General features: G+C 49.1%; 1 protein-coding gene and 1 long non-coding RNA gene across 12 annotated transcripts in view; one reads left to right on the plus strand and one right to left on the minus strand.

Annotated features, from left to right (window-relative positions):
- On the plus strand, window positions 1–26,242 carry LOC129205829 (uncharacterized). The gene is made up of 5 exons (XR_008576873.1): window positions 1–182; window positions 11,932–12,014; window positions 13,020–13,049; window positions 13,182–13,251; window positions 26,120–26,242. It is a non-coding gene; the product is annotated as an uncharacterized LOC129205829 (long non-coding RNA).
- The window catches only part of USO1 (USO1 vesicle transport factor), a 35,007-nt gene continuing 22,818 nt past the window's right edge, over window positions 15,803–27,991 (minus strand). For all 11 annotated transcript variants that reach the window (XM_054824132.1, XM_054824129.1, XM_054824133.1 and 8 more), the window contains 11 exons: window positions 25,360–25,470; window positions 24,874–24,992; window positions 24,302–24,483; window positions 23,211–23,332; window positions 22,106–22,244; window positions 20,724–20,887; window positions 20,048–20,137; window positions 19,183–19,269; window positions 18,105–18,203; window positions 17,415–17,630; window positions 15,803–16,249 (listed from right to left, as the gene is read on the minus strand). In XM_054824132.1, the coding sequence (XP_054680107.1) occupies window positions 16,172–16,249; window positions 17,415–17,630; window positions 18,105–18,203; window positions 19,183–19,269; window positions 20,048–20,137; window positions 20,724–20,887; window positions 22,106–22,244; window positions 23,211–23,332; window positions 24,302–24,483; window positions 24,874–24,992; window positions 25,360–25,470 (1,407 nt within the window). In that variant the 3' untranslated portion in view covers window positions 15,803–16,171. The remainder of the gene's footprint in view (window positions 16,250–17,414; window positions 17,631–18,104; window positions 18,204–19,182; window positions 19,270–20,047; window positions 20,138–20,723; window positions 20,888–22,105; window positions 22,245–23,210; window positions 23,333–24,301; window positions 24,484–24,873; window positions 24,993–25,359; window positions 25,471–27,991) is intronic.

Genomic DNA, 27,991 nt, shown 5'->3' on the forward strand with positions numbered 1-27,991 from the left:
TGGCCGTTGTAGCAACACGGTCCTTCCCCGTTCTGTTGCAGGGTCTAACCCGTTGCTGCTGGCGCTGATGCACGGAGCTGGGAGCCATGGCAGAGTCTCCAGGAGGGCAGGGAGGTCACGTAACACAACAAACTGCAATGGAGCCAGGTGCCAGATGGGAGAACGCCCATAAACCAGAAAACGTAAGTGATTGATTGTTTCTGCAAGATAAATACACGTAGAGTTAGCTGGAGCTAGTCTGAACGAACAAGGGCATGCTAGGGCAGGGGAGGCATCTGAATAGGGAAATGAAACATTGACTGCTAGTACGAGGGGGTGGATTTCAGAAAAGATGTGTTACTCTAGCAAAGCTTCAGGCCAGGTGAAATGGGATGCCAGAGAGGAAAGTATGGGACTGTTGTCCCAGCCAGCTTCCTCTTCGTGAGTGTTGGCCACGTTTGCGGCTGTTTTGCCTTATCCATAAAACAGGCACCTCTAGCTGTTGCCCTGTAATCTTTGTCGGCTTTTGGATCTCTGTGGAGGAACAGTAAAGACGGGAGCAAAGACGTTTTACGTAGACAGCAATCCTTGGAGCATCGCAGCCCAGTTCTACCAAGAAATGTAGCCTTCCTTGCAGCTCAAGGTCACGATTCCCTTTCCTCATGCTTCAGCCAGCCCTGAATGCCCCGAGACCGTGACCCAGCTGTCTAGAGAGGTACGGGCCAGCAGAAGGGCTCCTTTGGCACCTGCATCGTGACAAAGTGCCGTTGACTCAAGGAGACCGGGATCAGGTCTCAGAGAGGAGAGAACCTACCAGTTAGAGGAAACTGTTCAAGGGAGATAGGAAGGGCCGATTTCTCACTCATCTGATAACATTACTGTAGAACTAAGGGAACTAACGTCACTCACATTCAGTCATTTGCAAATGATCAACCTAAAGTAAACCATCTCCAGTTACTTTTCCTTCAGGTGTAGGCAACTTCCAGGTCCCGGCTGGGTGGGGGATTTCCTGTCTGCGTTTAGTTTGTACCTCTTCCAAGGCTTGCGGTTTGCAGGGCGGTTCGTGCCTTCCCTTAATGCCTGCTGGACCTTTAACTCAATTTTACGACTGGGGGAGTGAGTCCTGACTTCTGCAACTGGCAGAATTCATCCTGGCAGCTGAGTCTGTGCTTTCTTCTTCTGCCTGCTCTGAGCCAGAGGGTTTGCTCAGTTGCGTTTCGCCAAAAATTACCTTGCTAGTATAGAAACGGAACCAAATAGAAAGAAAGGGAGCGACGCAGGAGCATAGCTTCCAAGTGATCTTTGTTCATTTGCCGAGGGGCTATGCGAACCCTTGCATTCTTTCTGCCGACTCTAAAAAGCACCCTCTGCCCTCCCAAATAGAAAGTAAATGTCAGGAACTCTTCCCAGTCTACACATGAAGCTGCCTCAAACGAGGGTGGATCAATGGTGCACTGGGAAAGCTTTTCCTGAGCACCGTGAAGGAACCAGAATCTTCCATTTTCCTAAACACCCGTGAGCTGCCGGTATTTATGAGTACACATAGTCAGTGTGTATTCTGAATCAACAGGGAGCCAGCTTCGCCCTCGTTTTACCCAATGCTAAGTCATACAAGATCAGCCAGAGCAGCCTTCTCTTCGGAGCAAGCACGCCACAGAAACTCGATGGCTTTCAGAGCGACCGTCTGCCTCGCTGAGCAGGACGGGCGCTTCGTCTCGGTCCACATTCGGCCGAGCAGCATTTGCACCTTGTAGTCTGATGGAGCTGCATCAACTTGGAAATGCTGCTTTTATTTTTCAGTTTCTACTTTACAGCTTCACAGGCTGTGAATAGATGATATATTTAAAACATAGCTGCTGTGAGTAGATAAATTTAGAAAGCTAGGTTGAGAGGGGCATTTTTGTTAAGGATGAACAAAAAAAAAAATCAAAGAAAATACGGTCTTTTGCATCAACCTGAAAGCATGTTTTCAACAGAGTGGAAGGAAGACTCATAAAAACTTTGTTTGGCGTTGATCAAAACATTTCCTTTTTTCAGCATCTAATCCTGGCTATTTTCACCACGAACACGATTAAAAAGGAAAAAATACAAAGGGTTTCCTTAAAAAGAAGTGATATGAAAACAAAATGAAACGAAAATGAAAAATGCCACCTTGACTCAGCCAAACGTATTTGCCAAATCCAAGCTATAATCCTTGTTTCCTGAAAGTGTATTTCTTTGAGTGTATAAACAATCCACCAGCTCAAAATAATACTCGTGCATCCAGTGGTAGTATTTAAATACATTCTTGCCTTAGGTTTTTTTCAAGTTTCATGCCACAGTAAAGATCTTTACAGTTTTGACAAATACTAAGCCATAGGCTTCTCAGGTCAGTGGGAGCTTTTCATCGGAAGCTGTGGGTTTTGCGGTCCCCTGAGGATGTCCTGGGCGCAGTTAACCCCAGCACGCAGTATCTCGCTTTCCAGATGGATGCTGAGGAGCAGCCCCCCATCGGTACAGAGTTTTAAGATCTTAGCATGGAAGGATCTTTGAGGCACTTGGAGGTATTTCACTTGACCTGCAGCCATGGCAATAAATGTTAATTAGAGTCCCAGGCAGTTTAAAGGTACAGTCATGGATGTATCCATACTCGTGCAAACTCCGTCTCCGCGGTGTAGTGTTTCCATCACATGCCATAAATCCGTCTCCAGGACATTTCAATCCTGTATCAAAAATGTGCCGTTGGCATGAATTCAAACGAGGTGCTTTTTAAACACCACCTTTCCTCGAGCTCCATTCCAAACTTCATGTGGTAATAATGGTAACAAAATGCTTCTACGAGGCCCCTCTTGTAAAGAATTTCCTGATAGCACAGAGAGGAACTGGAAAGCATCCTAGATACTTAAGTCAAAGCTGCCACATCCGATTGGCTTTTGCTAAATGCAGAGCAGGCTCGCTTTGGCTGACCTGCAGCTTTTCAGCAGGATAAGCAACTGGTTTTGTTGTTTTTTGGAAAACTGTGAAGTCAGGTTTGGGAAAAATACATGCTCATTGAAGTTTCCTCACTGATGCCAGGTATGACTCCATAGACCCTGGTACTTCGGTGTTAGCAGCGCTCCCCACAGCAGAGCGCAGCCCAGATACAGCGAAACTACGGAGCACGGAGCCAGCAGTGCCCGTACGCCAGAAGCACACCAGAGCTGCAGCTGCCCCGTATGCCGTCCTGGTCTTTAGAGCTGTCAGGTCGGCAGCTCCCGGGAGTCTCAGTGCTTTGAGGAAAACAAAAGCCACGATACAGGGAGGCAAAACTCCTTCTGGTACTCTTACTCTATACTCTTCTGGCAGCGCGGGGCGTGCAGGATGTTAGCATGGAGCCGTATTGCCTGTCAGTCTTTATTCTGCAGTGGCTGGAAATTTCTAAAGAAATCCTCCACCCTTTAGGGCTGGGGCAGCGGGAGCACAGCTGAGTCAAAGAGCAGCTCTCAGCACCGAGGTCTGCGTGGCGCGTGAAGGATGATGTCTGGGTGGCTGTACGTGCTCGGCTCATGGAAAGGCAGCGGGAGGGCTGGGATCTGTCCCAGCAGCCCAGGGTTCCTGAGTGCCTGTGTTCACACAGACCGAGCAGCTCCCGCCTGCCGATGGCGATAGGACAAAACCCAGCTCCACACAAAACAAACACTGCAGCGGAAGCTGTGATTTTACAGAATAGCTCCCGCTGCCAAGATCTCACAGGAGATTGCTCGACATTTACTCAGGAGACAGAGCTTGTCTTTGCCCGCTTGCTCTTCTGCCAGGCACACTCAGACACCGGCTGCTGCCCGTTGCTCCGACATGCTGTCTGTCTTCCGAGGTTGTTACAAGAACCCAGCTTGCGTGGGGCCGGCTCCTTCCTCCCTAATTTGCCTTCTGCTTTGATCCAGAAAACACTGAGCAGGCGGGACCCCTCTCCTCCTTTTGTCCAGCTGAGGTACCGGAGGGCTGCGCAGCAAGGGGCACGCACAGGCCACGTGAATGACGTTGTCTTTAGGCCACAACTGCAAGGTGGTCTGCATTTCTCTCCCCCGTAGGGCAGCTTTTCCATCACACTGACAACCCTCTCTCTCTTGCTGTCTCGTGTTCTTTGGATGAAGGGCTCTGCGCTCACCCGTGTCTGCGGGAACTGGATGTAAGGGGCTGCGGTGGAAAGCAGACGTGGGGGATAGCACCAGCACACCTTTTCAGAGAGAGGCCATTTGAAATGGGGCTTTCCCTCCCTCTGTTTCTTTCCTGAGGAGTCTGGGACTCGGGTGCTTCTTTGGGGCCCAGACGGATGAAAGACAATACACACGCACCTAGAAAACCACAGGCAGAGACGCAAGGAGAAACTGAGTGTGGGCTTCATGCTGCAAGAGCGCTCTTCCCTCCGAGCTTGCTCTTCCCTCCCAGGCAGGTATGGGTAACGGGCACTGTATGTGAGCAGACAGCTGAGGCAGGCCCCAGAGCTTCAGTCAGCTCACGCCCGTTGCTGAATGCCAGGCGCAACAGGCACTTGGAAGCACGCCTTCGGCCGCATCCTCCGAGGAAGGGGCACCGCTTTGCCATGATGGCAGGGAGGACTGGACGTGAGGGGTGGCTTTGGCAGAAAGCAGGGATCCTCTGTGGAGTTCCTGATCTCACGTTGACTTAGAGGTGCTGTCAGTCCTGTCATCTTCTCAGAGATCGAACAATGTGCTACATCATCAATCCTGTTGCCCTGACACTTCATTTGGGATATTCTTTGGGGAATACAGCAGCAAATATGCAAGTAATAGACGTTTGTAGATAGGTCATTCCTGAAACAGCAGGTACCTGGAAGCAACTGTTTTGATTAATGTCCTGTTGCATGCCATGAAGCAACAGGGAAGAAAGAATAACAGTCACGTTATCTGCTCAATCAGAAGTCGGCACAAACCTCTGAAGAGGAGCAGGGAGCGTCACCAGGAACATCCAAGCAGGAGTTGAAGGCTGAAGCAATATACTGTACAGCCAGCCCCATTGTAAAAGCTGCATTTCAAGGGTAAGAGCAGAAATGGGGGAATTTCTCACTGGATCTTTTCTGCTGTCTGCTGAGGTCAAAGCAGGAGGTTTCCAGAGCAAAGGGCAGATGTGACTCAAGCATATATGAAACTTTACCGGGAAATTGTCTCAAGTCCCATGTAATGACATCAGAGCACTTCGGAGCACTGGGCCCAGCTCAGACACTCGCACGCTCTGTGTGCATAGGAGGAGCACTCGTCTGTAGATGGCCAAGTCAGCGATCTGTACGGATGATGCAACCAGCCTAAGAGCGCGCTTCTAGAGCATAGCTTTGGATAAAGGGCATGTTTTCCAAGTTGTCAGGTGTCTGACATAGCTGCCCTAAGTCCAGCCGCTCCTGTGGAGCTGCAAAGCGCATGATAAACGAGTGCAAGTCATGGCATGGTCTTGCCGTTGGGATAGCCCTTCAAGGCCACCGTCTCCGCCGTAGCCAGAGAAACGTAGCACTGCTGGCAGCGCTGCTCGGTAGCACCCGTCGTTCAGGGCGCAGTAACGTGGAGTCCTCGAGGCTGCACAGAGACGTGAAGCGAGGCCACGGGTGCGGTGGCACAGCCACGTCTGTGAGCCCACTCGGTGGGCCAGCGCCGGCAGGGCAGCCCGCAGAAACGGGACCTCGCCGCCACAGCAGCGCGGGGGTGGCACGTGGCCGTAGCTGGCGTACACTGGCTTTAGCCTGAGGGGTCACACATGATAGCATCACTGATATGTCACTCTTCAGCATCCCGGCTTTAATTTAAAAGCAAGCCAAACAAACAGACGTCTATACTGTATCCAGCCACAGTGCTTGGGGTGGAAATGCCACCGACACAACACACAGGTGAGCAGGACGTGATCTGCCAGGAGCTGGGAGCGACAGTCCTGAGGGGCCTCGCTGACGCCGCTGCACTCTCATGGGTGGGAAATAGGCATCCACGTGGGCTGGAAACCCCAGAGAAAAGATGCCTCTAGGTCTGGTCTTGGATTAGGAATAACGTGTTGAAAACATCTTTGGGAATGAAGGTATAATCTCCCTGCTGAAAGCTTCTAGCCTCTAGATGAAAGGTACTAGTTATCCTTCTCGTACCGCAGAGCAGAAAATGGGGGACAGAAGCAGCAGTTGCTCGCGGTGCGTAGCGGTCGCAGGAGGTAGGCGGGCCTGCTCGGGCTGCCCAGGAGGTGACAAAACTCCCAGCAGTTCAAGCCCCTCAGACCCCAGCCCGAGCCCCATTAGTTCTGGCACGGCAGCCTGCAGCTACACGTGTGGTTGGCAATACTTTGAACAGCAGGTCGACTGGGCCCTGCCAGGAGGAGGAGTGAGTAATCGGCTCCTGTAGCCGGCGTTGCTCCGAGTGGAAGCCTTGTATCAGTTGCCCAACCGTCACCCCCTTCCTTCCCATCCAAGTGCATAGCGTGCAAGATAAAATCAGCTCCAGACAGCTTATGACAGAAAGTTGAGTGTAGGTGTCTGAGAGATTTTAAAAAAACAATAGAGAAAGTTTGTTCTTATCCAAGCGGATTTCCTGGAGTGATGAGTGAGCCTGGCATGTTTCTGCTGTAGCTTTGACATGTGCCTGTACATCTGGGTGGGCTGACACAACCTCGTCCGTTCCTACGGAGAAAGGAGCAGTTACCCTTACAAGGACTCCCTTGGAGCCTGCTCTGTGCTCGTCACTGCTGCACCGGCCGCTGCCCCAGCCCTCTGGGGCAGCGATGCTGGAGGGAGCAGGGGAGATCTAACCTGCATGGAGAGCGTCTTGCTGCTGTCGCCTCGGGCTGCCGTACCTGCTGTCTTTGTGTGCTGCTCTGGGCCAAAACCGACAGCTCCGACCACACGCAGCGCCAGTAAATCAGACCCTTGGCAGCCTCCCACATTCCTGTACTGGCTCGTGGCCGTGACAGGCTGGAGAAGCCCTTTGCTCCTTCACCAGACATCCTAACAACAGATGCTCTCTTCTCTAGCCACCTGGGAAAATGTTTTTTCCCACCAAGAGATGTTTGGGAAAACAGCTACCTCAAAAAGAAACCGAAAAACAACCCTCCCAACAACTAAACAACTTTCTGCATTTAAACCTTTCAGGCAGTCCATTCCAGTTCCTGGTGTTTGTGTGAGCGGAGACAGACACTGACACTTTTTGCACTGAAAAATGTTGAAGAGTTAGCATTGGTTTTCTTTCCAGAATTTTTTTTTTTTTCCCATTTCGTGCTTTAAAATAGCTTAGAAAGCTTTAGCAAGATATCTCAAACACTTTTGCCTGCCACTCGCGCGCTGTGTCATCTCAAGCATGCCAGCATTTCCAGTCAGATAAAGCTTTTCATTCAACCTGGGTGCTTTTTTACTAACAACTCCCTGATTTACTGAGACGTAGGTAAACAAGCAGCCCTCCAGTCACCTTGCAGTGAACTCAGGAGCAGCAATTAACCAAAAGGGAGCCAGGGAGAGGGGAGGGCAGCGCAGGGCCCGAGCTTGTCTTCAGCCTGGCAGCTCCCTGCGCCTGCCTTCTGACCTGCATTTCCCAGGAGCCCCACAGCCAGCGATGTCGGCTCCTCATCCACCTTCAGCACAGCACGCATCACTGAACTCTGCAAAAGCCCGGGAAAGGAAGTTGCGTGGAGGTTGAGGCAAATCAAGCCGCTCATCTGCGGAGGTCGCACAGTGGATCCGTGACAAAACAGGTCTTTTAGCCTGGTCCAGAACTCTCCCTCTTATGCTGTTTTGCTTCTCTGTCAAGGAGCAGAAAGACAGGCCTTCATGGTCACCACCACACTGAGTGTGGAAGGTTTGAACCCAAGTTGACGCAGTGCTGGCTTCAGCCTGACAGCTGGAGCATAAACGGGTCTTTTTCTGGGGCAGGGGACAAGGGGACCGACCAACTCAAAACTGCCAAGCACGTCCGTCTTTACTGGGGAATACAGCAGAAAAGCCTTGTTTGCTGCTTAACAAGTCCACAGCAGAAACCCCAGGATTTCAGAGGCTACCAGGCAGGAGCACACTAACAGGGAACCGCTCTGGGCATGCAGAGAGGATGCCCCGGAGCACGGAGCCTGCGCTGGCCGAGCCCTCCTGCGGGTGCAGGCTCACCCTGTGCATCCCGGGAGCCGGCACAGCTCTTCCCACAGAGCCCGGCCCTGGCTGTGGGAAGCCCAGCCCGCACCGCCATGCGTGCGTGGGTACAGGATGGCCCCGCTGGCCGCTCTGCCTCAGGAGGGCAACGCGCGCTCTGCAGCTAAAGTCCAATCCCAAGTACCATTTCCAGCTCTTGGTTCAGATAAACTTACATCCTCAAACTGTATCGGCTGCTAAAGCTATTTTAGGTTGAGAATTACTAGACTCGGGTAGCCGGAGAGTAAGTTATATTATAGCTGTTTGCCCTACAGCTCAGTTTAAAAGCAAATGCAACCGCCTAGTCAGCCTGGAAACCCTTCCCCTGGTGTAAGGTGGGCAGGGGCAGCGCTGCGGTGTGCAGCCGGGGCTGGCAGGGCTCCGTGCCGTGCGTGGGAGCACTGTGACCTCTGGTGGCCACGCAGGAGCTCGCCGTGGATCACTGTGGTAGGCCCAGATGGTTGAAGAACCCTGCCTAAGGATAAACAAGGGCTAACTAATCACCTCCGCAGCCTTCTCCCTCCCAGCCACACGCACGCCCTCCGGAGCCACGGGAGAAGAATGCAGCCTGCAGCAAACCTGCAGCAAACCTCCAGCAAACCTGCAGCAAACCTGCAGCAAACCTCCAGCAAACCTGCAGCAAACCTGCAGCAAACCTCCAGCAAACCTCCAGCAAACCTCCAGCAAACCTCCAGCAAACCTCCAGCAAACCTGCTGTCCCTCGCATCATCATTTTTGGGGCTGAAAGCATGCAGATGGGAGTCAGGGGTCCCCCAGGAGGGCAGGTGGGAGACACAGCTTCTGACTGTGTGCTGCCATTACCCAGCTTGCTTGTGTTGCGGGAGATGACATTTGGCTGTACGTCGGTCTCAGTCTAGAGTGAATCTTGTGAGTGTTCAGCAGCGAGAATCTGTCACCGAATGAGGTGCAGGAAGGCTTGTGCTGATAGCTTAAACCTTTACATGGCTCAGGACTCCCCTACATTGTGGGGAAGCCCCATTTCTCCTTTGCCTTTGGACCGTATGTGTATCTGGGAGCTAAGCTCTTTACCCAGTGAAATGTCCAAATCTGTGATGGTGTAAATACACACCACAGAGAGAGCCTGTAGTTAGAGACGTGAGCATGCAGCAACCTGGCCCTTGCTCCACCGAGGTGGCAGAGATCCTACCATCTTGCACCTATTTGGTGACTTAAGCTGCAAGTCGCAGCTCTGCAGACCGTTTGTTCCACTCTGCACTTCATTCTGAAAGAGGAGGTATGAGTAAACAGGACAGGCTAAAACCCGGGGTAAGTCAGATGATACAGAATGAGCAAGAAAGGTCCTTCACGTAACATCCCTGGAAATCTGTTAAGATACCAGCAACAAATCTGTCCGCAGGGGGAGGAGCTGGTGATTGGGAGTTCAAGAAGCAAATTTAGAGTCACGCAAGTGCCGGCAAAACTTCTCCTTAGACTTGTGCGCTTCCACAAGTTGGCTCCTGCTCTGTGGGAAATCTGGGGCCAGCACCGCTGAGAAGTGCATTAGCACCAGCTCTGTCTTTGGCCCCAGCGTGGCCCAAACGGAGAGCCAAGAAGCCAAAGAGCAAGCTGGCCTCCTCTTGCGGGTGCAGAACTTGCCTTCCTCAGGCTCACCACGTGGCTCCTTGGCGTGAGACAGGGTGTTTAGAAATCCCTGCCCTGCCAAGAGCCCTGGCTGCTCCAGACAGCTCAGCAGCCCTCAGGGACGCTCCGGGAGCCCCTCGTTAAATGAGAGCCTTCTCGCTCTCTGGATGTGGGACGTAGTCCTCTCGCGTCTGACTGTCCCTGAGCCTGCAGAGCCAGGCACATCTCCTTACTGCCCAGGAGCTTTTCTTGGTGATGCTTCCAGGCGCAGCCAGGGACTTGCATAAAAGTCAGACTGCTCTTCCCTGGCCTGACTGGAGACGCAGCCACAGAAAACTCAGAAATGGTTCATTCCTGTAGCGTGGGCCTGGTTTTGCGACCTGTGTGCTCGGTGTCAGCCCTGTGAGCTGGGAAGCACCTCTCTCACCCAGCCCGTCACGTAGGCTCAGCACCCCGGGTCAGTACGGAGATACTGATCTGGCTGCCGTGGCTGCGTCTGCTGCCATGGCTGGGGCAGTCTCGGCTGTCCTGCGCCTCCAGTCTCGCCCACCATCCGGGCTAAGTCATTTTTCTTGATGCTGAGCTTACGTGCCGCTCGCTCTCAGGGGATCAGCCTGCGGCCCCTCTGTAACACTGACCCCCCAGCACGTGCTTTCTCAAGGGTCTTCCCGGCTGTAAAGGCACCAGCAGGAAGAGCAACGGCTCTTCTTTAGTATCGCCCTCCAATCAAGCAGGCTGTCTACCCTGTGATTTATTACACTGCTTCTAGTGAAACACGTGCTGCCTGCGAGCGACCGTTCGCGACCACTGACTGTCCCCTCTTTGCCCGGGAGTGGAGTTTTCAGCTCCAAGGCGCGACACTAGGCACCAATGGTATTTTCAGCCTTGGCCTGACCTTCACATTAGCCTCGGGAAGGGAGTCCATTGCATCACAGTTTGCTCCCAGTAGGATGTCCTTTATTAGGAGCGCTGTCATAAGGTTATTGGTTTCTTATAGAAGTGGTAGGAAGCGATCACAGGCTTGTCCAGACCCATTTCTTGTTTCTGAAACATCATTTCAAATAAATGTCATGTTCTGCACCTGCTTCATGGAGCAAAGGAGTCGGATATGTATGGAAAAACCTACAGCTTTCACAACAGGGCTATAAAATCAGGAGAGCAGTTTGTAAGTGCCACAACTACCTATGTAGTGACAGAGGTTCACCATGTGCCTCCTCAGAGAGGGCCTGTGGTTTTTCAAAAATCAGTTTAGTTGGATCGGCATGCCAGGTGAGCTACGTCATCTCGCCTGGTGGGGACTCGAGCTGTAGACGTCACTTCCCAACACCCGTTTCTGCAAAGGGTCACTGCTGCATGCAGACCGCACACAGACACGCACGGCAGTGCCGTGCACGGGAGCTGTGATTTACAAACGTGCCAAATGGTGTAACAGAGAGAAACAGATAGCATGTCCCACCTTACAGAGCAGTTAAGAGGGATAGCGAGCAAATAAAAAACGTGTTTGACTACTCTTTTCACAACGGAGTTGTGCTGCAGAAGAAAAGCGCGCAACTCTGCCAGCCACAGGGACTTCACTCTTGGGTGATGGCAGCTGTCCTTTTGCAACTGCTGTCCTTTTGCTCATGAACGCACGAGGCTGGGGTAACCCGGTCAGCTATTCATTAAAAGTGGAGACGCTGTTTGGCGAACACTTGGGCACTCGGGAGGAACGGGTGAAAAGGTCCTGGCTCTCCTCCAGTGTCCGTTGGGGGCTGAGGGAGGAACCGCCCTGTGGGACAGGGGCAAACCTTGCTCATGGGGCGGATTGATTCAGCGAGCAAGGTGGCCAGGGGAGTGCAGAGTGGGTAAAAATCCTCCTGAGGGAAGGGAGACCGATGCTGCAGGTGGTTCGGGGCCCCCGACCCCTCCCCAGAGGCGTCAGGTTTGCCAGCATTAAGTCCCGCTCGCTCTGCCGAACACAGACCGTGCTGACAACTGGCCGAAGGGCTTTAGCGAGCGGCCGTGTTGCACGGACACCCACACCCGCCTTACCTGGGCATCGCGCAGGCTGGGGATCTGATTGCTTCGCGACCAGTTTCCCCCCTCAATCAGTCTCCAGCCTCTCCCCATTCAAACTTTCCCTTATTCCTATAGTTTAAAGAAAGGGAGACGTTCGTTCCAGTAAAGTATTTACAAAAAAAATGGTGTCTTAAGCCTGTATACACTGCTGAACCCTTTGTTTTGCTTTTATTTTCTAGGAAGAACTTCACACAAATGAAGAGGGTTTGGCAATTTGTGAGCTCGCAGAAGACCAGCGGCAGGCAGAGGCTGCGTAACACGGGTAAGGTTGCTTTGGCTTCCCCAAAGTCAGTACTTCACAAACAACTGATCCAGAAAATGGCGTAGCAGCCGTCTTAAAGAACTTCCAAAGACATCCCGTGTTCAGGCCAGGCAGCGCGGGACCTTTCCTGAAAGGCCATGCGCTGAAAGGGTGTATGTGAAGGGACCCACGCTGCCTGGGCTGGGCACGGCGCTCTGGATGCCAAGGGGGGCATGGTGTTCTACTGTGAGCGTACAATAATCAGAATTACTCACTTCTGCTCCTCGCTCCTGGTACCCCACGGCTCGGCACCTCTCGGCCTGTGTATCTGTAGCAATGTCAGTATGTGCAGCAAGCGAGCTAGAAATCTATGATGTCTTTACCCCCTCGCTACCATCAGTCGCTTGCTTTGACAGAGAGACTATGTGGAAAGGATCCAACCGCTGCGCAGAACGAGGAAAACCACCCTGCATTCACGGTGTCCCAATCATGATGGGACAAGAAAAGATTCCAAAGAATTAAGAACAAATCTCATTTTCCTGACCCAGCCAAGAATGCAGAGTCAAGTGAATACCCTCTGGGCACTGGCCACCCATCCGACAGTAACACAGTTATAATCCAGACACGTCTGCTCCCAGCAGGAAGATACACCACTAGGATGGTGCAATAAAATAATCAAAAAAACAGGTTTTCTAATTGAGAAAAGCACTTTGAACAGGCTTCTTTAAAACCTGTTTGTAACCAGTTTGTCTGTCTCCTGAACTTCCTACCCCACCTAGTTATCTCTTCCTTCATTTTTTGCCATTTCAAACATTTTGAAGTTGCATCCAAAAGGAAGAACTTCCCAGGCATAACACTGCAGAGAATGGCAACAAAAAAAAGTTGGGGCATACCGTCTTTGGGGAGTGGCACTGATGGCCAGGTAGGGTTGCCGGGTTAACAGCTCCTCATGAAGATCAGGCCAGACCATCCGTCACGTGCCTTGCGCTTTCACAGACTGAGTCTGCCTTTATGCTTATTTTTCAGGTGATGCCGTCTCATCGGTGTAAGGAAAAGGTGCGTTTATTTTCCCCTATCTTCCTTTCTCCCTTCCCCTTCCCTCTGCTCCAGAGAGGCACGCTTGCCTCCTTGGCACGGTCACGCACTGAAGAACAACTTACATCAATATCCATTTATTTTTGCCCACAGCATTTTTAGAGACCTCGCAGACAGGCACCCAGAAGACAATGAAGTAAAACCATCTGGGGCAATGGAAAAGGTGCGTAGCATAGATAAAGAGCCTGCAAGGACACAGATCACCTAGCGGGACAGGGCGACAGGGGGAGGGAAGAGCGGATTTCCCCGCTGGGCCAGCTCTACAGGCCCCGGCGGCTTTTCGGGCCAGGAGACTTCCCCACACCAGTCCTCTCCTCCTTCATTGCCACCTTCGCTCTCTACTGAAGGATCCAGCTTCCAACGAAAAGCACCGCTTCACAGCACAGCCAGCAGCGATGGGGGAAGAGAGGCCAGCAGGTACAAAGAAGTAGGTCTGTCTTGCCTCAGCAGGGGAGGACAAACTGTCACCCGGCCCCTGGGGGTGGCACTGCCCCCACTGACAGGACACCTGGGCACTGAAGCCGTCACCACTACCAGGGCTCACGTAAAAAGGTGGTTTTAAACCTGACTTCCCCAGACACGCAGAAAGGAGCTCCCATTTCTTCAGGTGGTAACACTGGTGACTGAATCACTCGGTGCAAATTTGAACTCCCTAAAAAGCGAGCGTGCCCTCCCTTTCCCCTCTCCTATCCAAGTGCCGTTCATAATGGCACACGGTCCAGTTACACGCCTCGCAAGCCCAACTGGGGCCCTGCTTACACCACACCGCTCTCGCTGACCTCGAGGAGGCCTGAGTTAGGGTCCAGGTTGAAGGAAGAATCTCACTGCAGTTCTTACCAACACCATTTATGTAAGAGACATTGTAAGTAGCAAGACAGCTCCATCCCCAGTCACAAAGAGCATTTTCACAAGGTAAGAGAGATCGGCCTCTTTTCGTGCACACAGGGGGAGCCGCGTGCTTAAAGTCGTGAGCTATTTGTACGGATCCCATCTGGTGACTGCAGTACCTGCGAGTAAGGATGGTAGCATACCATTTCACCTACTTCGTACCAAGTCCCAACACAGAAAGCTCGGGCATTAAGTTACACTACTGTTTATTATTATACCCCGTTAACTTTAAAAGCCATGTATCAATCCAGTTGGACACAAGAGCTCCAGAACACCCTTGGCAAAGTAAATACCCTTCACTTCCCTCTTTTGCACTGAAAACAAAAAAAAAAAATCCATGCTGTGTTATTGGTCAACATGCTATTGTACCGCCTTCCGTGAGGTATCTTCTTCTGTTCAACGTCAACCAGAGTACACTGAGATTAGAGACCTAAGTCACTCGATTGGGCTGAATTCATGCAGTGTGTTTGTGATAAGGGTTTGCACGCAGCAATACTGTCAGTTCTTACAGAACTTGTTCACATCACTGAACCAGCAGCAAGAGCACTGCAGGCCTTGTGCACCAGCTTTTTTACTTGTAGTTTGTGCATCTCCTGCCTTAAAAAAAAAAAAAAGATAAAGTACTGCCTCAGAATTCAAGTACTCAGTAAATTTATCTGCAACTCTTGCTGTGTCAGTAAACTTGGCAAAGGCACCTCGCGGAGCTTTCTGGGGCCTGCAGGCTTCTGCCCTCAGTCTTGGATTTTGCACAGGAAAATGAGAAGGGGGACAGGCAACACCCACAAGCTGCTTGCTCGCAGCTCCTTCTCGAGGTGCGGTGCTCAGCAGAAAGCCTGTCACGCTGAAGGTAAGAACCAGGCCTCATATGGAAGTAAGCCCCACGAGTGACATGGTACTTGAGCTCCTGTTCTACCATCGCTTCTCATGCTTGCTCTTTTGCCCTCGGTGCCAAAAAAGTCTGCCCAAGGATGAAGTGCAAGAGCCGAGCTTAAACTACTCCTTCCAACAATCTGATGTTAAACGCACCCTTGAGTGTATGAGATGACTTTGAAAAAGTCTTTCGTTCCTCGTCTTCCTTAAATTATCATTTAATTAAGGAATAATTTTCTTTTTAAAAAGCTCTAAGGAAGGGAAGCAGCTACTGAAGTCTGTGTTGTGGAAAAATGCAGAAGCGGAACCAGCACCCCTATATACCCGTGTAATCAGAACCCCAGTACGTGGTTATTATTACTTTCATCTGCCACCCTGGACTGGTTTTAGACAATTTCACATGCATATTAAAATCTATTTGATTAAAACAGGACAAGAGAATTGAAGCAATGAGTACTACGTGGACATACCTATTTTTATTACCAAAAAATGAAATTGATGCATTTACTGTATTCATTTTCTCTTAAAATTTTATCTTTCATTCAGTAAGCCAATAAGTTAATATAAATCATAGTAGTTCTCATTTCCTTACTCAAGTAGTCAACAAGATCTTTTACTTGTTTTATGCTGACTCAGTAGCACAGTAGATCTTTAGAAAGAGCATATTGGTCTGTTACTCCACAGAGAATCTTCTTAAAAACGCTACCTCTTCCACGTTATTAGGCTAGCGCTGCGGTTCCCGTGGAGGCTCCCAGCGCAGCCGTAGCTGGTGTCAAGGCACTCGGAGCTGTGCAGGTCCGCTCGCACCCAGAGAGCCAGCCCAGGAGGCCGGCAGCGGCCGCCGCACGCTGCAGCCACCCCAACCCTTCCACCGCGCCACTGCCCTTTGAAGGACGCCACGAATGACACTGAAGCTCCCTGCTGAGGGCAGGGGCAATGATTCCATTTGACAGATGTTAAACCAAATACTTTTGTATTTAATTAATTCAAGAGTTCCAGAAGGTTAAAACCATAGACAAACGCACAGAACTTCTGTCGATGACAATGCAGCAACATCGTCATCCCCATGCTTTAAACAGTGTCTAAAGCAATTTCTAAACAAGTACAATTTGGGATACTCATGTAGAACTTAAACAGTGACTTTTGTTTGCTTTACCTAGTACGAAGGGTTTTCAAACACTTCAGTAACTTATAACTAGTCCCACAGTTGCCATTTTCCCATCTGCTTTGCACAAGCAGATGTTTTGCTTTGTATACCAGTAAGAGAGGGGGTTTTTTGCCAATAATAACGCAACCTAGTTTTCATGTTAACACACAAAAGCATTCTAGTCTTGCTCCTCTTCATCCCCATCCTCATCTTCATCCCCTTGATCTCCAGATTCAATATCATCTTCATCTTCAACCTGAAATTAAGAAACATCTGTTGTGAGCAGTAACATCCCTTACTCTGATCCAACCTTTCGAAGGCAAGACAAATGCCAAGGAAGTGAAAATAAGCTTAAAGCTAGCCTGAAATTATCATGCTATATATCAGTTAGCACTTAATGAAGGCAAGCGTCATCTTGTAATGTCACACGGTTTTTAACTTCTCTGCTCGGGATGGCTGACAACTGAGAGCGGCCGCCTGCGGCCAGCACCATCGGTTCTGCCCTGTGCACCGCAGTAACCAACCTCACAGGTGATGTGCCTCAGTTTCCCTCACAAGTGCATGAACTGAAACTCGCCTTCTCCTCCAAATAGGCTGAGGAGGAAAACATGCTCTGCCATGCCACGACTGAAGCTGCTAAGGTCTTCGAGGGTGCTTTCTCCCTATTTAAGTCATTTAAAAGTCAGACTCAAAGTTTCCTCGGCTACACTTGCAGGATCTACAATCACTACAAATACTTTGCAACGCCAGTAACCCTTCTGCCCACCGCAGACTCTTTCAAACCCTATTCCTGCAGCTGAAGCTAAACCAGGTGACTGGTAACAACCAACATGTAATCCTTCCTTTAAGGATTGCATAAACAACGGAACGACTGTCTCCCGACAGGAAACCCAGCCACAGTAACTGCAGCACAACCGCTAGGTACGTCCACCTCACAGCCACACGTCCAGCTGCGCGTCACAAGCATCTTTAAAGAAACTGCCCAGAAGACGAGGCACACAGAAACCGTTTGCGGCGCCGCTTAAGCGGCAGACTAAAAGCTGTCTAGTTATCCCTTGGATTATGTGTGGAACCACCCCTCAGGAGTACAGCAGGGCCATCATCTGCCCTCTAGCAGGCTGCAGCAAGGCCAGGCACCTGGTCAGGTGTCCTTCAGACACGTACGTGACAAGCAGCTTTCCTCGCAGGAGTTTGGCACGTACCTCCCAAGATCCCTCAGCTCAACACCTCTTCCAAGGGGCAGCCGTCCTCTTTTCTTGGTGGCTGCCAATCTTAGCGCAGAAAGCGACTCTGGGAGATTCGGTAGCCCTCTGTTCACCCAAAGACGCCTCACCACGCTCCAGGGATCAGGTATGGCCATACCCAGGCTGCTCAGACCTGCCTCGGACCCGAGAACTCACTTGACCCATTGTTTTACTTACCGGTACACCGAGATCCTTCAATGTGATCTTCAGTGCAGATAGCTTCTGATCCTGGTCAGCCAAAAGCACCAGAAGATCATCCTGCTCTTTCTTTGATTCTGCCACTTCTCGCTGAAGTTTACTTTTCTCATCTTGCAAAATAGCAACCGTACTACTGGATGAATCCAGGTGCTGTTTCAGTGATTCTTTTTCCTCAGAAAGGGCTTTAACTTCATTCTGGCAACAGGAAAATTCCCACACCGAGTTACACCAGAAGCACAGAACAGCTGAAGCCTTGTTTCCTACAAGCACATTCCATACACTACCTGTAACAGCTCCGACCCCGCCAAGCACCCTGTGGCCCTGCTCCCACACACTTCCTTACCCAAACTCCCCTGATTACCAACTAGGAGTAAGGCAGCTACAAGTCTTAACAGTGGCTACCTTCCTTCCAGCCTAACTGGATCGTCCACGTAGGAGTGAAGCTATTTCCTAGACTGTCCTTACTAACTCTTCAAAGGCAGACGAGGCCTGCATTTCCCAGGTGAAAAATGAAGGAGGAGACGAATCCAGCTTCCCCCGTGTAGCCTGAAACACTTCAGATGCTGAGGAAACAAACCACTTGCACCCAAAGCCTTCCCTACTGTAGAAGTTCTCCTAGCTGAAGGCTCGCTATTAAGTAACTCGGCTTGGTGTTCGTCCACTACCAACCTTCAGTTCTTGGATTTCTTGCTCAAGTCGTCCCTCCAACCCAGAGCCGCGTGCTGCTGTTGCACCGCTGTCTCCTAACGCGGGATCTGCAGTTGTACTCTGTGGACGAGAAATTCAGTGTCAGAGCACTGAATGCCTCGCATACAAAACCAACCAACCAAGACGTTATACAGTCAGTTGTAGAATTTAAAAGCATAGTTTCTTCTTACGGTCTAGCCAACGTGGGGTAGTTATATATACCCTGAGGTGCAAGGCATCAGGAAACAGATCTGTGCTTCCCGGGGTCTCAACGAACACACGTGCTCGCGCGCACATAGGGGAGAACACAAGGTGCAACCCTCATGTCACTGAAGTTGCGCTCTAAAAGAGACTGTTAAGTGTTCTCCTAGGCAGACCCTGCACTTGAACCTGCCATGTTTTGTCCTCGTTTCGATTGTGCACCCCGTGCTCCTGCAGCTTTATCCGTTGGTTCTGCTGCGGAAACGGCTGTAACCTTCTCATGTTGTTTAAACTCATTGTCGCTTTCTAATGCGAATGCCATTAGCTAGTTTTGAGGATACGATTGCATTTATTTAGCTATTCTATAACGCTTTATCGGCTAATGTTTTCAACGCACTGTTGAAAAAAGCTCTGAAGCATTTGGAGTTCTGCACAGACAGATGTACCCGCCATTCAGCTGTACGTCAGCTTTCACATTAGTATCCGCAACCGTTTCTAAGAATAATCGTCCCTCTCACGTACACGATAGCACGCGTTTGTGTCTCACAAGAGCCTGTTTCCGTTGTTGAGGCTATCAGCTTAGAACACTGATTAGTTGGTATTCCTTTGTTTAAAAATACCGAGGACCAATGGCCTCACAGAACACCAACGTAACTGGAAGTCCCCCCCTCTTTCCTCATGCAGGATTTGTCTACATAACACGTTAATTCATTTAAAACACTACTGGAATCACTTGCTGATGTGTGTGTTCTTAAAACCAGCTTGGTTTAGGACCACAGCTACAGCCACCAGAAGCACCAAAGTGAAGTCTTCAAGATTTAGTCCCCTAAGAGAAAATAAGAAACTTTTTCACGGGTACCATTACTTGTAGCTTTTGATTCTCCATCTGAAGCTTAGAGATTTCTGCAGACTGTAGTTGTATCTGACTCCTGAGCATTTCTAATTCCTTTGGGAAACAAAGGCAAAACATACTTTTAAGTTAATTTGATCAAGCAAGGTAGTTATTCACATGAAATTTTTGATAAGTTAAATGCTGCCAGACATTAACTGCTTCAGACTAGCATACGTGAGAGGAAAGCTCTATCTCGCTCTCAATGAGAGCACAGCATCTTTCTCTAGAAGACAAAATGAGTCAGCAACACACAGCATTTTTCTTCCGCCCTGCTCTTACTAACCCATTTCTGTGGAACGCCCAACTGAGACATCTGTCCGAGCCTCGGTTGTGATTACAGAGGTGTTTCACACCACTAGCACTCCCGTTGCACACATCCTCTACGCATTTCCTTTCTTGGTGCAGAAACCCATTGTGACTTATCAATCCAGGCATTATTAGTTCCCTGCTAAGTATTTTTTGAGCAACGGCTACCTTAAATTACAGAATCTGCTGATACTTAAACACTTTATGCTGTACATCTAATACCCGGAAGCTTTCGCATCAACATTTAAACATATGTTTTGCGATGGATAAACACATTTTGCAAGTCTGAAGAGTCAGTTGAAGTGTCTTCTGCTGGCTCAAACTTGCTTAGTAAAAACAACTGATTCATTTTTGGATGCGTCATCTTGATGCTCCCAAGATTAGTGCCATCATCACATAAAAGTACAGCACGGCAAACACCAACGGGCTCAGGAGGCGATGCTCCTCCCCCAAGTTTGACAGAGCTCCCTTCTCATCCCAAGCTACTGCTGTTCACCACAGCTTTGCTGAAATACTACAAGTTCACCTTCTGTAGTTCATTATTGTGCTCCAAGCCACCAGATTTGCTCATCTGCGAAGACTGCTCTGTTGTTCCCATTTCCAACTGTGAAGACTTCTGTAACAGCAACAGGAAAATGAGCCGTGTAACTAGACAGGCTCAACACAGCCACGCTGTCAGAACACAAAGCCAACCACGTGCTTGCATGGTCAAAGTTCCCGGCAGAGAAGGTGCAAACAGGCTAAGAAATGCACGTCAAAGCTCTCCGACTACACCCGAGCAGCTGCATGGTCTCCTCTAAGGTGGATGCAAAAGCATCTTTCACCGATTGAAATGCAGCAGACGGGCACAAAATAAGACAAGCATGCGTCATCCTGCATTTTACAAGCAGGCCACCATAAATGTGTCCTAGGCATTACCCCATCAAAGCTCCTAAGAGACTCCTACTGTTTCTTCCCAAAACACACTGAAAACCCTGATTCTACAATCCAACAGGTCAGCTGCACAAATTACTCTTGGGAACAGGGCAAAGCACAAAAGGTTTTGCTCAAGCCGTCTCCCACCGTATTTCCTATAATAACAATGATCAGTTATGATTGCTCGACTGCCATCATAATGAGGACTTGCACAGCTTAAGGCAAATTACATTTGAAAACGGGAATTGGAAGCTGCATCAAGGCCTGGTGTGAGAGTTAGCGCTTACCAGTTTTTCAATCAGAGAATCCTTTTCCCTTAACTGCCCTTGCAGCAGTTCATGCTTGTTTTTCCATTCTTCCAACTCCTCTTTCAGTTTGCTCACTTCTTCCATCTGAATGCCATTCATCTGAAGCGTATCACCGTGGGAATTATGATGCTGAGTGTCCTTCCCTAAAAGACAGAGATTATAACAAAGGTAACAAACACCAACAGCATTTTGAAGTTAGCTTCAAACGTGCCGATTAGAGTCTTTGTTGCCTGCCCTCCTCCCGCCCCGCGGGGCAATACAAGCCACTCTGACTGAAGAACCAAAGCAGAGCAGCTAAGAACTCTCTATCAAAAGGTGAATCAAGAGCTCTAATCTGCCATTCCTTCGAGTACGTATTGGTGGCTGCACCTGCCTGCCGCTTCAGTCATTCGGTTCATCCAAAGTAAGTTCACAGACAAATCATTCCATAGAAGGACATGAGTTTCCTTAGGTATTTTCCATCACAAACAACCCTGAGGGCAGAATTACTTTTTGAAACCATGTCATACCCAGCTTACGAGGCATCTTGACCTTGGAATAACTTGAATATACTCTCCCGATTTAAGCATTCGGTTAGCCATCTCTGTAGCAACAGTAAGAGGCCTCCTCTTGCACATGGGCCACACCACACCTCTTCCCTACTTTGGGCTCTCATTCACAGACCCCGACCAGCACGCGCCGCAGCCCATCTGCTCACGGTCTAACTCCGAACGGGCCGCGACTCGTTTGGACTAACTTAGCTCCCCGGTAGCCAACAGTTCCTACAGCAAGCTTCGTCTCTTATCCCTCACCGGGTGCACCGGCAAGGGTGCGAGGGCAGGCTTTGCTTTTTGTCGTGGGCAACCGCAGCCACACTGGGATCGGGTCAGAAGCTGTCGCTAATCCCGGCATGTCCGTGTGTCCACCTAAGTGCACTGCCTGCTCTACAGCCGTCTCCTTCAGGAGCAGATAGGCCCTAGCTCAAGCGCTCAAACGGATCTTGCAGAAAACGGTACTATTACTCCAAGAGACCCAAGACTTAAGCACAAAGCAAGAACAAATTATATCTCATTTGCATTTTGAAGCTGTCTTCTCAGCTCTCACTGGGCTTTTTTCTCTAAGGTTAAAGGCAGTTAAAAGCAAAGCCCAGTATTTTTAGTTAATGAAAGAAACCTGATGCTTAAACAAAATTGTTTGCAATGCTCAACTTGAAAAAACTTGTATTTTATCTCTAGGGGAAGTTTTCATAGGCTGCAGGACATACAGCAGCGTGGCCAAAGTGACAGAAGGTTGTCCGCTGGAGCTCTTCTGTAGCCCGCCATAAATCACGCAAGATCTTTGCGCTAGCGAGATTAGTTCTTATTATTCTTTCTGAAGCCTACCTAGCTGTACTTTAAGGAGATTATACTGGTCCTTATGCTGTTGGATCTGCGACACTTGTTGCGTAACTGTTGCTTGGAGCTGTTCGTTTTGAGATGTTAAAGTGTTAATTCGTTGTTTTAATTCTTCAAGCTCCTGGTCCTGTGAAAGGAAAAAAGGGCACTTAGAATCTTAACTCTTTTGAATACCGTACTGTCAGGACAGCAAATGAAGACACAAACACCTTAACTCCACCACTGCACATTACTGGTTAGCGACACTGTCAGCGCTACCTGTGACAGACGGGCAGAAAAGCCGCACGCAAACCTAGGTCGCTACTCAGAGGAAAAAAGCCTGGGAAAGACAGAAGCGGCCCGTCCCAGCCGACCGATGCCTTTTGGAGGAGACCTCCAGCACCCCCGCACCAGCAACAGCAGGGAAAGAAAAAGGAAATACAGGAAATCCCGTCATCGCACTTTTGCTCTCTCGCACTGAAGCCTGCACACATTGGGTCCAGTTCAGGAGTCTTTAAAGAAGTCATCACGTGTTCAATAAAGCCTCACTGGCAGCGCAAAAGCACCCCTTAATTCCCCAAGTACCGCTATATTCTGTGGCCACTCCAGACCCCTGAACTAAAACCACCTGCTCCAGTTCCTCATTAGCTATTTAAGGTAATTAGCTTTGCTCCTCTACTTCTCAGTCTAAGCTGTGGCAACAAGTGAACTACCATCGGAGAAAAAAATTTGAGAGTCCAACCACAGCAGGTATAACCAAATTTCACTGACAGACTTCATTTCTTCATTCAGCCACATTTCGTCTGTCATCTTTTCACAAGTGAGAGCACAGAAGGAAGACTTCGATCTCTTAGCCGAGGGCTGCCAGTTCTCCAGTTACTCATTTGAAAAGAAACACTTCAACACAGGAAAGAGCAGATGCACCCCAGGAAAAGAATTAAACTTAACCAGTATCCTAAACACTGACATTTCACTTGAGCCATAAGGCGGCTTAAGTGTTTTCAGAAGCGTTTCTGCATCGCTAGATTCCTCGTTACTTGTTTTGGAACATCAGGTACCCAGCTGTACTGCGGTGCCTCCGACAGCCAGCGTGTACAGCGTAACTCCCTCTTACCTGCTCTCTAATGACTTTTTTGTAGTGAGTCACAATGTTGTCATGCTGTTCCAATGTCTTCTTCACCTCCTCCTCCTTTTTATCTTCCTCACTGGACTTGTAAATAGCTTTACTTATGACACCTGTCAAAAACAGTTTCTGTCAACTAAAGCCCAGTTCGCCTTTTTTTTTGTCCTCGCACCAGTCTCACAGCCTCACCCAGTTCAGCTGAGCTCACGGCATGAGAAACTCAACCTGCACTTGAAAAAAGCAATTGTCACAGAGGTTTAAGAAAATAGGAAACGGCACATTTTTTATAGCGAGGTTTGCACACTTAGTGCTTTGCACAGTTTCAGAAAAGCTAAAGGGTGGGGTTTGAGTCCTTCCTATCGGAAAAGGTGCGTTTTACTTGCGTTACGGCTCCACTACAGCGGTTGCCCAAGCAGTCGTGCAAATAAGTGAAAGATTTGGGACTACAAGGGCAACGTGCAGATGAAGTGAGATCCATCAAAACCATCTTTACTGTTGCTGCTTCAAGGTGTTTTCCTTCTCTAGACTGATTTAAGTTGGGCAATGCTAATAAACAGGACAGTAGTTAGACATTAAGGATGATGGCCACCCGACTCTTGTGAAGGATGGAAAACACTGAAGTCCCTGTTGTTTTCTAACAAGCCAGGAAATTCAGCATTCGTAATTTTTCTTAATGAATCAGTTAGAAACAGCAAATATCTAATTGCGTACTTACACAAATCAAGCTTCTGTGACCACAGTATGGGCTTCATACTTCAGTCTCTACGTGAGCACAGGTAAATACGCCCTGGGCCACAGTGTGCTAACTCACAGCACGTATTAAGAGTCATTTCTCTGAAGAATATGAAGTTATCCAGTTAGTACAAGGCCTGATTACGGGCTTGCACCGGGAGTATGTTTACCAAGCGCTTGAACTGCGAGCTTGGGTGTATCATTCCTTACAGCTATTACTGTAACATGTTTTTCAGAATACACCATTTTAGGATCATCACGCTGCTTTTAAGAGAGTTACACGCAGCACATTTTGGTAGTTCAGTCGTCAGTTCATCACAGAAACTCCAGAAATGAGCCGAACATCTCACCTTCCAATTCCTTCACAAGCTTGGTGAACTCATGATCAAACATCATGTGGTCTGGGCTAGAAAAACCAGGCTGTGGCTTCTGAGCAGCTCTGGAATAAAGTTCATGTTTGCTAATGAAGCCAAGCTTCTCAATGAAGTTCTCCCTGCCAATCCTCTTCTCAATCAGCTGTTTCAGCTTCTCTCTAAAAGGAAGAGAGAAATGAATCACAGTGCAAGACTTCAAGAGAAATGAGCCCACCCTTCCCTCAAGGTGGATTTTGCAGGTACAACTCTGATTCTCTCTCAAGTCTTAACCTCCCGGGATGCTTTGCATTCAAACTGCGATTTTTTAGTTGCCACCGACATCTATTCTCGGCCCAGGAACACGCAGGCTAGCACCACCTACGCAAAACAACTTTCTGCTTCCCCTGGCTAGACACGGGGTCAGTTATTTAGCATCCCGCAAGAAACACGCATAGAAAACACTCAACCAAATATTCTCGACTGCACCACCTCAGTTAAAAGCCCCAAACCACCACCTGCCATTGACAGAACCTTTCCCTACAGTCCTCTCATTTCTACATCATACTTACTTCCTGTAATTTTCAAGGGAATTGTCATTGTAGTAGATGGAAATGCCAAGCAAAAGTGCACAGAGGCCTTGGACGAGCTGCTCCTCTTCTCCAAGGTTTTCAGCTATCTGCCCTGTGAGCTAGAGCTCTTGTTAAGGGTATTGGAGATATTTCGTAAGCACAACACATGTAACGTAATTCTCCCTGTATCAATTCCCAGTTCAAGTGAGTTGCACAAGTAATCCCGAGCTTCCTTAGGAAGCAGGCAAAATAGCAGATGAAAGCCTGGCGGCTAGCTCCTACTTTGAAGGACTTGGGTGGCTTCAGGGGCTTCCCTGAAATTCCTTTTCTCAGTAACTGTCTGCTTAACCAAAGAGATATATAGTTGTTCCAAAACAGACTTGCAGTTTAGGTGAGGTGACAGTTTAGCCTTATGTACTTTAGTCAGTGGACAATCCAAAGAATTTCAAGGCAAGCAGTTCTACTCTGCAGGCAGGCGAAGGATACGAAAGGTACGTTGGCTGGGTTGTGAAGGAAGTGGGTGACAGCGATCGAGCAGTTGCTTAGCCAAGTGCAAAGCAACATCAGTAGTCCAACCCTGGTCTGTACTTTGCTGCCCTGAAAAGAATGAAACCCCCATTGTTATCTTCCCACAGCAGAGGACTACAAAACCAAAAGAAGCTGTACTGATGAACAACTCGCCCACTTCCGCCTCACCATTTTAAAAACAACGAGGCATGTCTTTCAAAATACCCATTCGTTAGTTCCACCGAACACAACTTTAGTGCCGGGATGAAACAAGTATTAAACTATTCACACTGAACTGTTTTCAGAGCAAAACAAGCAGCAACGCAGATGTGAAATATGACTCAATGCAAATTAGCACCGATATAAAATCGGGGTCAGCTTAAAAAATCATAACAAATTAGTTCTGCATTTATAATTAATACTAGGGGAACATGAAGGAACATACACACAACCCCTGCAAAGACGGAACGAGGTGTAAATTCAGTCAGGTAAGGATTCCCTAGAAGAGATGATGCATCACTAAGATTTCCCCTGCTTACTAAAAATTGCCATGTGTTCCTAATATTATTTTCTAAGTAAAGAAAGATAATACTGGAGTGGCTTTCGCTTCTGCCAATACTCACACTAGGCCAGCAAGAGGAACGCTAACTGCAGTATTTGTTTTTGTTAAGAGGGAAAATTAGTTTTCATCTGCAAATTAACCGTCCTCTCAATTCTGTCCCCCTTGTCTTTGCTGTAGATTTTGTGGGCGCAGCAGCGTGAAGACAGGCGTACATCTCTTGCAGTAGTCATCATTCAGAAGACAACCAAAAAAACGTTCCCTGCACGGAAAACTAGACTGCACACAAGCACTTGATGGCAGGGATCATGACAGCAGCTAAAGAGAGAAGCATTCATCAACCACGACAAAAGAGTCTGTGCTTAAGACACTGAACTTCCCTCCTTGCCTCTGATAGCCCTGTGCTTTAGAGCTGAAGGCAGTGTTGTTTTAAACTTTGCCTAAGCACGAAAAGAAAAAACCCCGAGGTCTTAGAATAAGCCACTTTGCCCATCGAAACAGCCAGCGAGCAGCAGTCTGGCAAGAAACTCTCCTGCAGCAGGCTCCGGGCTACCCCGCTGCCACTGCGGACCACAGGGCAGATGGGAACGGGGTCTGGCAACTCTGGAAGGAAATACCTAGCTCCGAAGAGACTGCCTTCAAGGACGTCCCTTTGAGGTGTTCCGATTTGCTGCAGTGTATCACCATCACTGAGATGAAACCATGTCCTTGGAGGGGAACACAGATTACAGCTATCAAGACTGCGGCAGCCACCCCTGATGCTGCACACATGGGAAAGCGAGCACCCGGCCTTTTTTCATCATCATGACTTCCAGAGACCAAGCCAACAGTGACAGAACAGCAGAGAACACAGCCATCACCACAACTTCGCAGCACCTGCCTGCCGTGTTTCACAGTGAGTACTACATGCCCTGCTAGCAATCATTATTTAGTCTTTGCTATAGGTTTGTCTGCAGCTTCCTTGTGACCCGGTATTAACACACAGGTTATCTTCCCCGCTGCTGCCCTTCTAGCTGAGTGCCACAACTGGTTTCCACTTACCTAGACCTCTCTGCGAGTGGCCTAGTCCCCAGCAAACTCTGTTCGCCTCTTGCCCAGCTCTTTTAGCTTTCCCCACTGTGCATTTCCCCCGCTCGCCTTGCACTTGGCAATTAATGACTTGTACACAACGCAACTCTCAGCTCTCTGCTCACTAAGCTGCCCTTTTTTCCCTACTCATTGCTCCTCACACCTCAGACTGGTTCAGAACTGCGGGGACTATCTTTTCCCCAGTCCTTCCCCTCTGCGAGGGAGAGCTCTGCCTCTCCATACGCTCACCCTCAAAGCCTCCAGCAGACCTGAGAAGAGGCAACATGGCGTGAGCAACTCCACCAAACTCCTATTTCTCAAATGCCAGACTTTGCCACACTTAACCACTTTAATTGCTGACAGTCAGCATTTAATCCCCCCGTAACCATGCGCACAACGCTGCTTTCACCCTTCTAGGACAGGCAAAAGTTACTCAGAGCAACCAGAAACAGTCCACGTTAAAAGTTCAGACTCAATAATTACTGACAAAATGGCTACGACGCCCATTATCTGCGCAAAGACAGTCACGCTGACTTACTATTTGTCAAAAGATCGAGTCAATTCTCCCCGAACCGAACAAAAACAAATGCTTGCTTCAAACAGAACAAGCAAGCAACGCTAGAAATCCTTTTCCACTTACAAATACTGGCTCTTACTGTCCCAAGACCGTTAGCCAGTTCTTACGCACTGGGAATAAGCACTGTAACTGGCAGTCTTGCCCACAGCACGTTGGCACATCTCGGGCTTCTTAAGCAACTCTTCTCTTAGCTGCTACGGAACACCAAGTTACTTTTGCTTGTGCGACCCGGCATTCACAGCACTCGTTATCTGCTGGAAGCAGTCACAAACCGCATTTATTCTCAAGCGCTGCCTGCTATTCTGAGGTCAAAGTAACATGTCCTGCCAAAGGATTTCCACGTGGTCCAAAACACCCTCTCTAAAAAAAGCCAAACCCAAACCACACAGCTCTTTTCGAGACATACC

The sequence above is a fragment of the Grus americana genome, chromosome 4, assembly GCF_028858705.1.
Source record: "Grus americana isolate bGruAme1 chromosome 4, bGruAme1.mat, whole genome shotgun sequence".
Taxonomy (NCBI): domain Eukaryota; kingdom Metazoa; phylum Chordata; class Aves; order Gruiformes; family Gruidae; genus Grus; species Grus americana.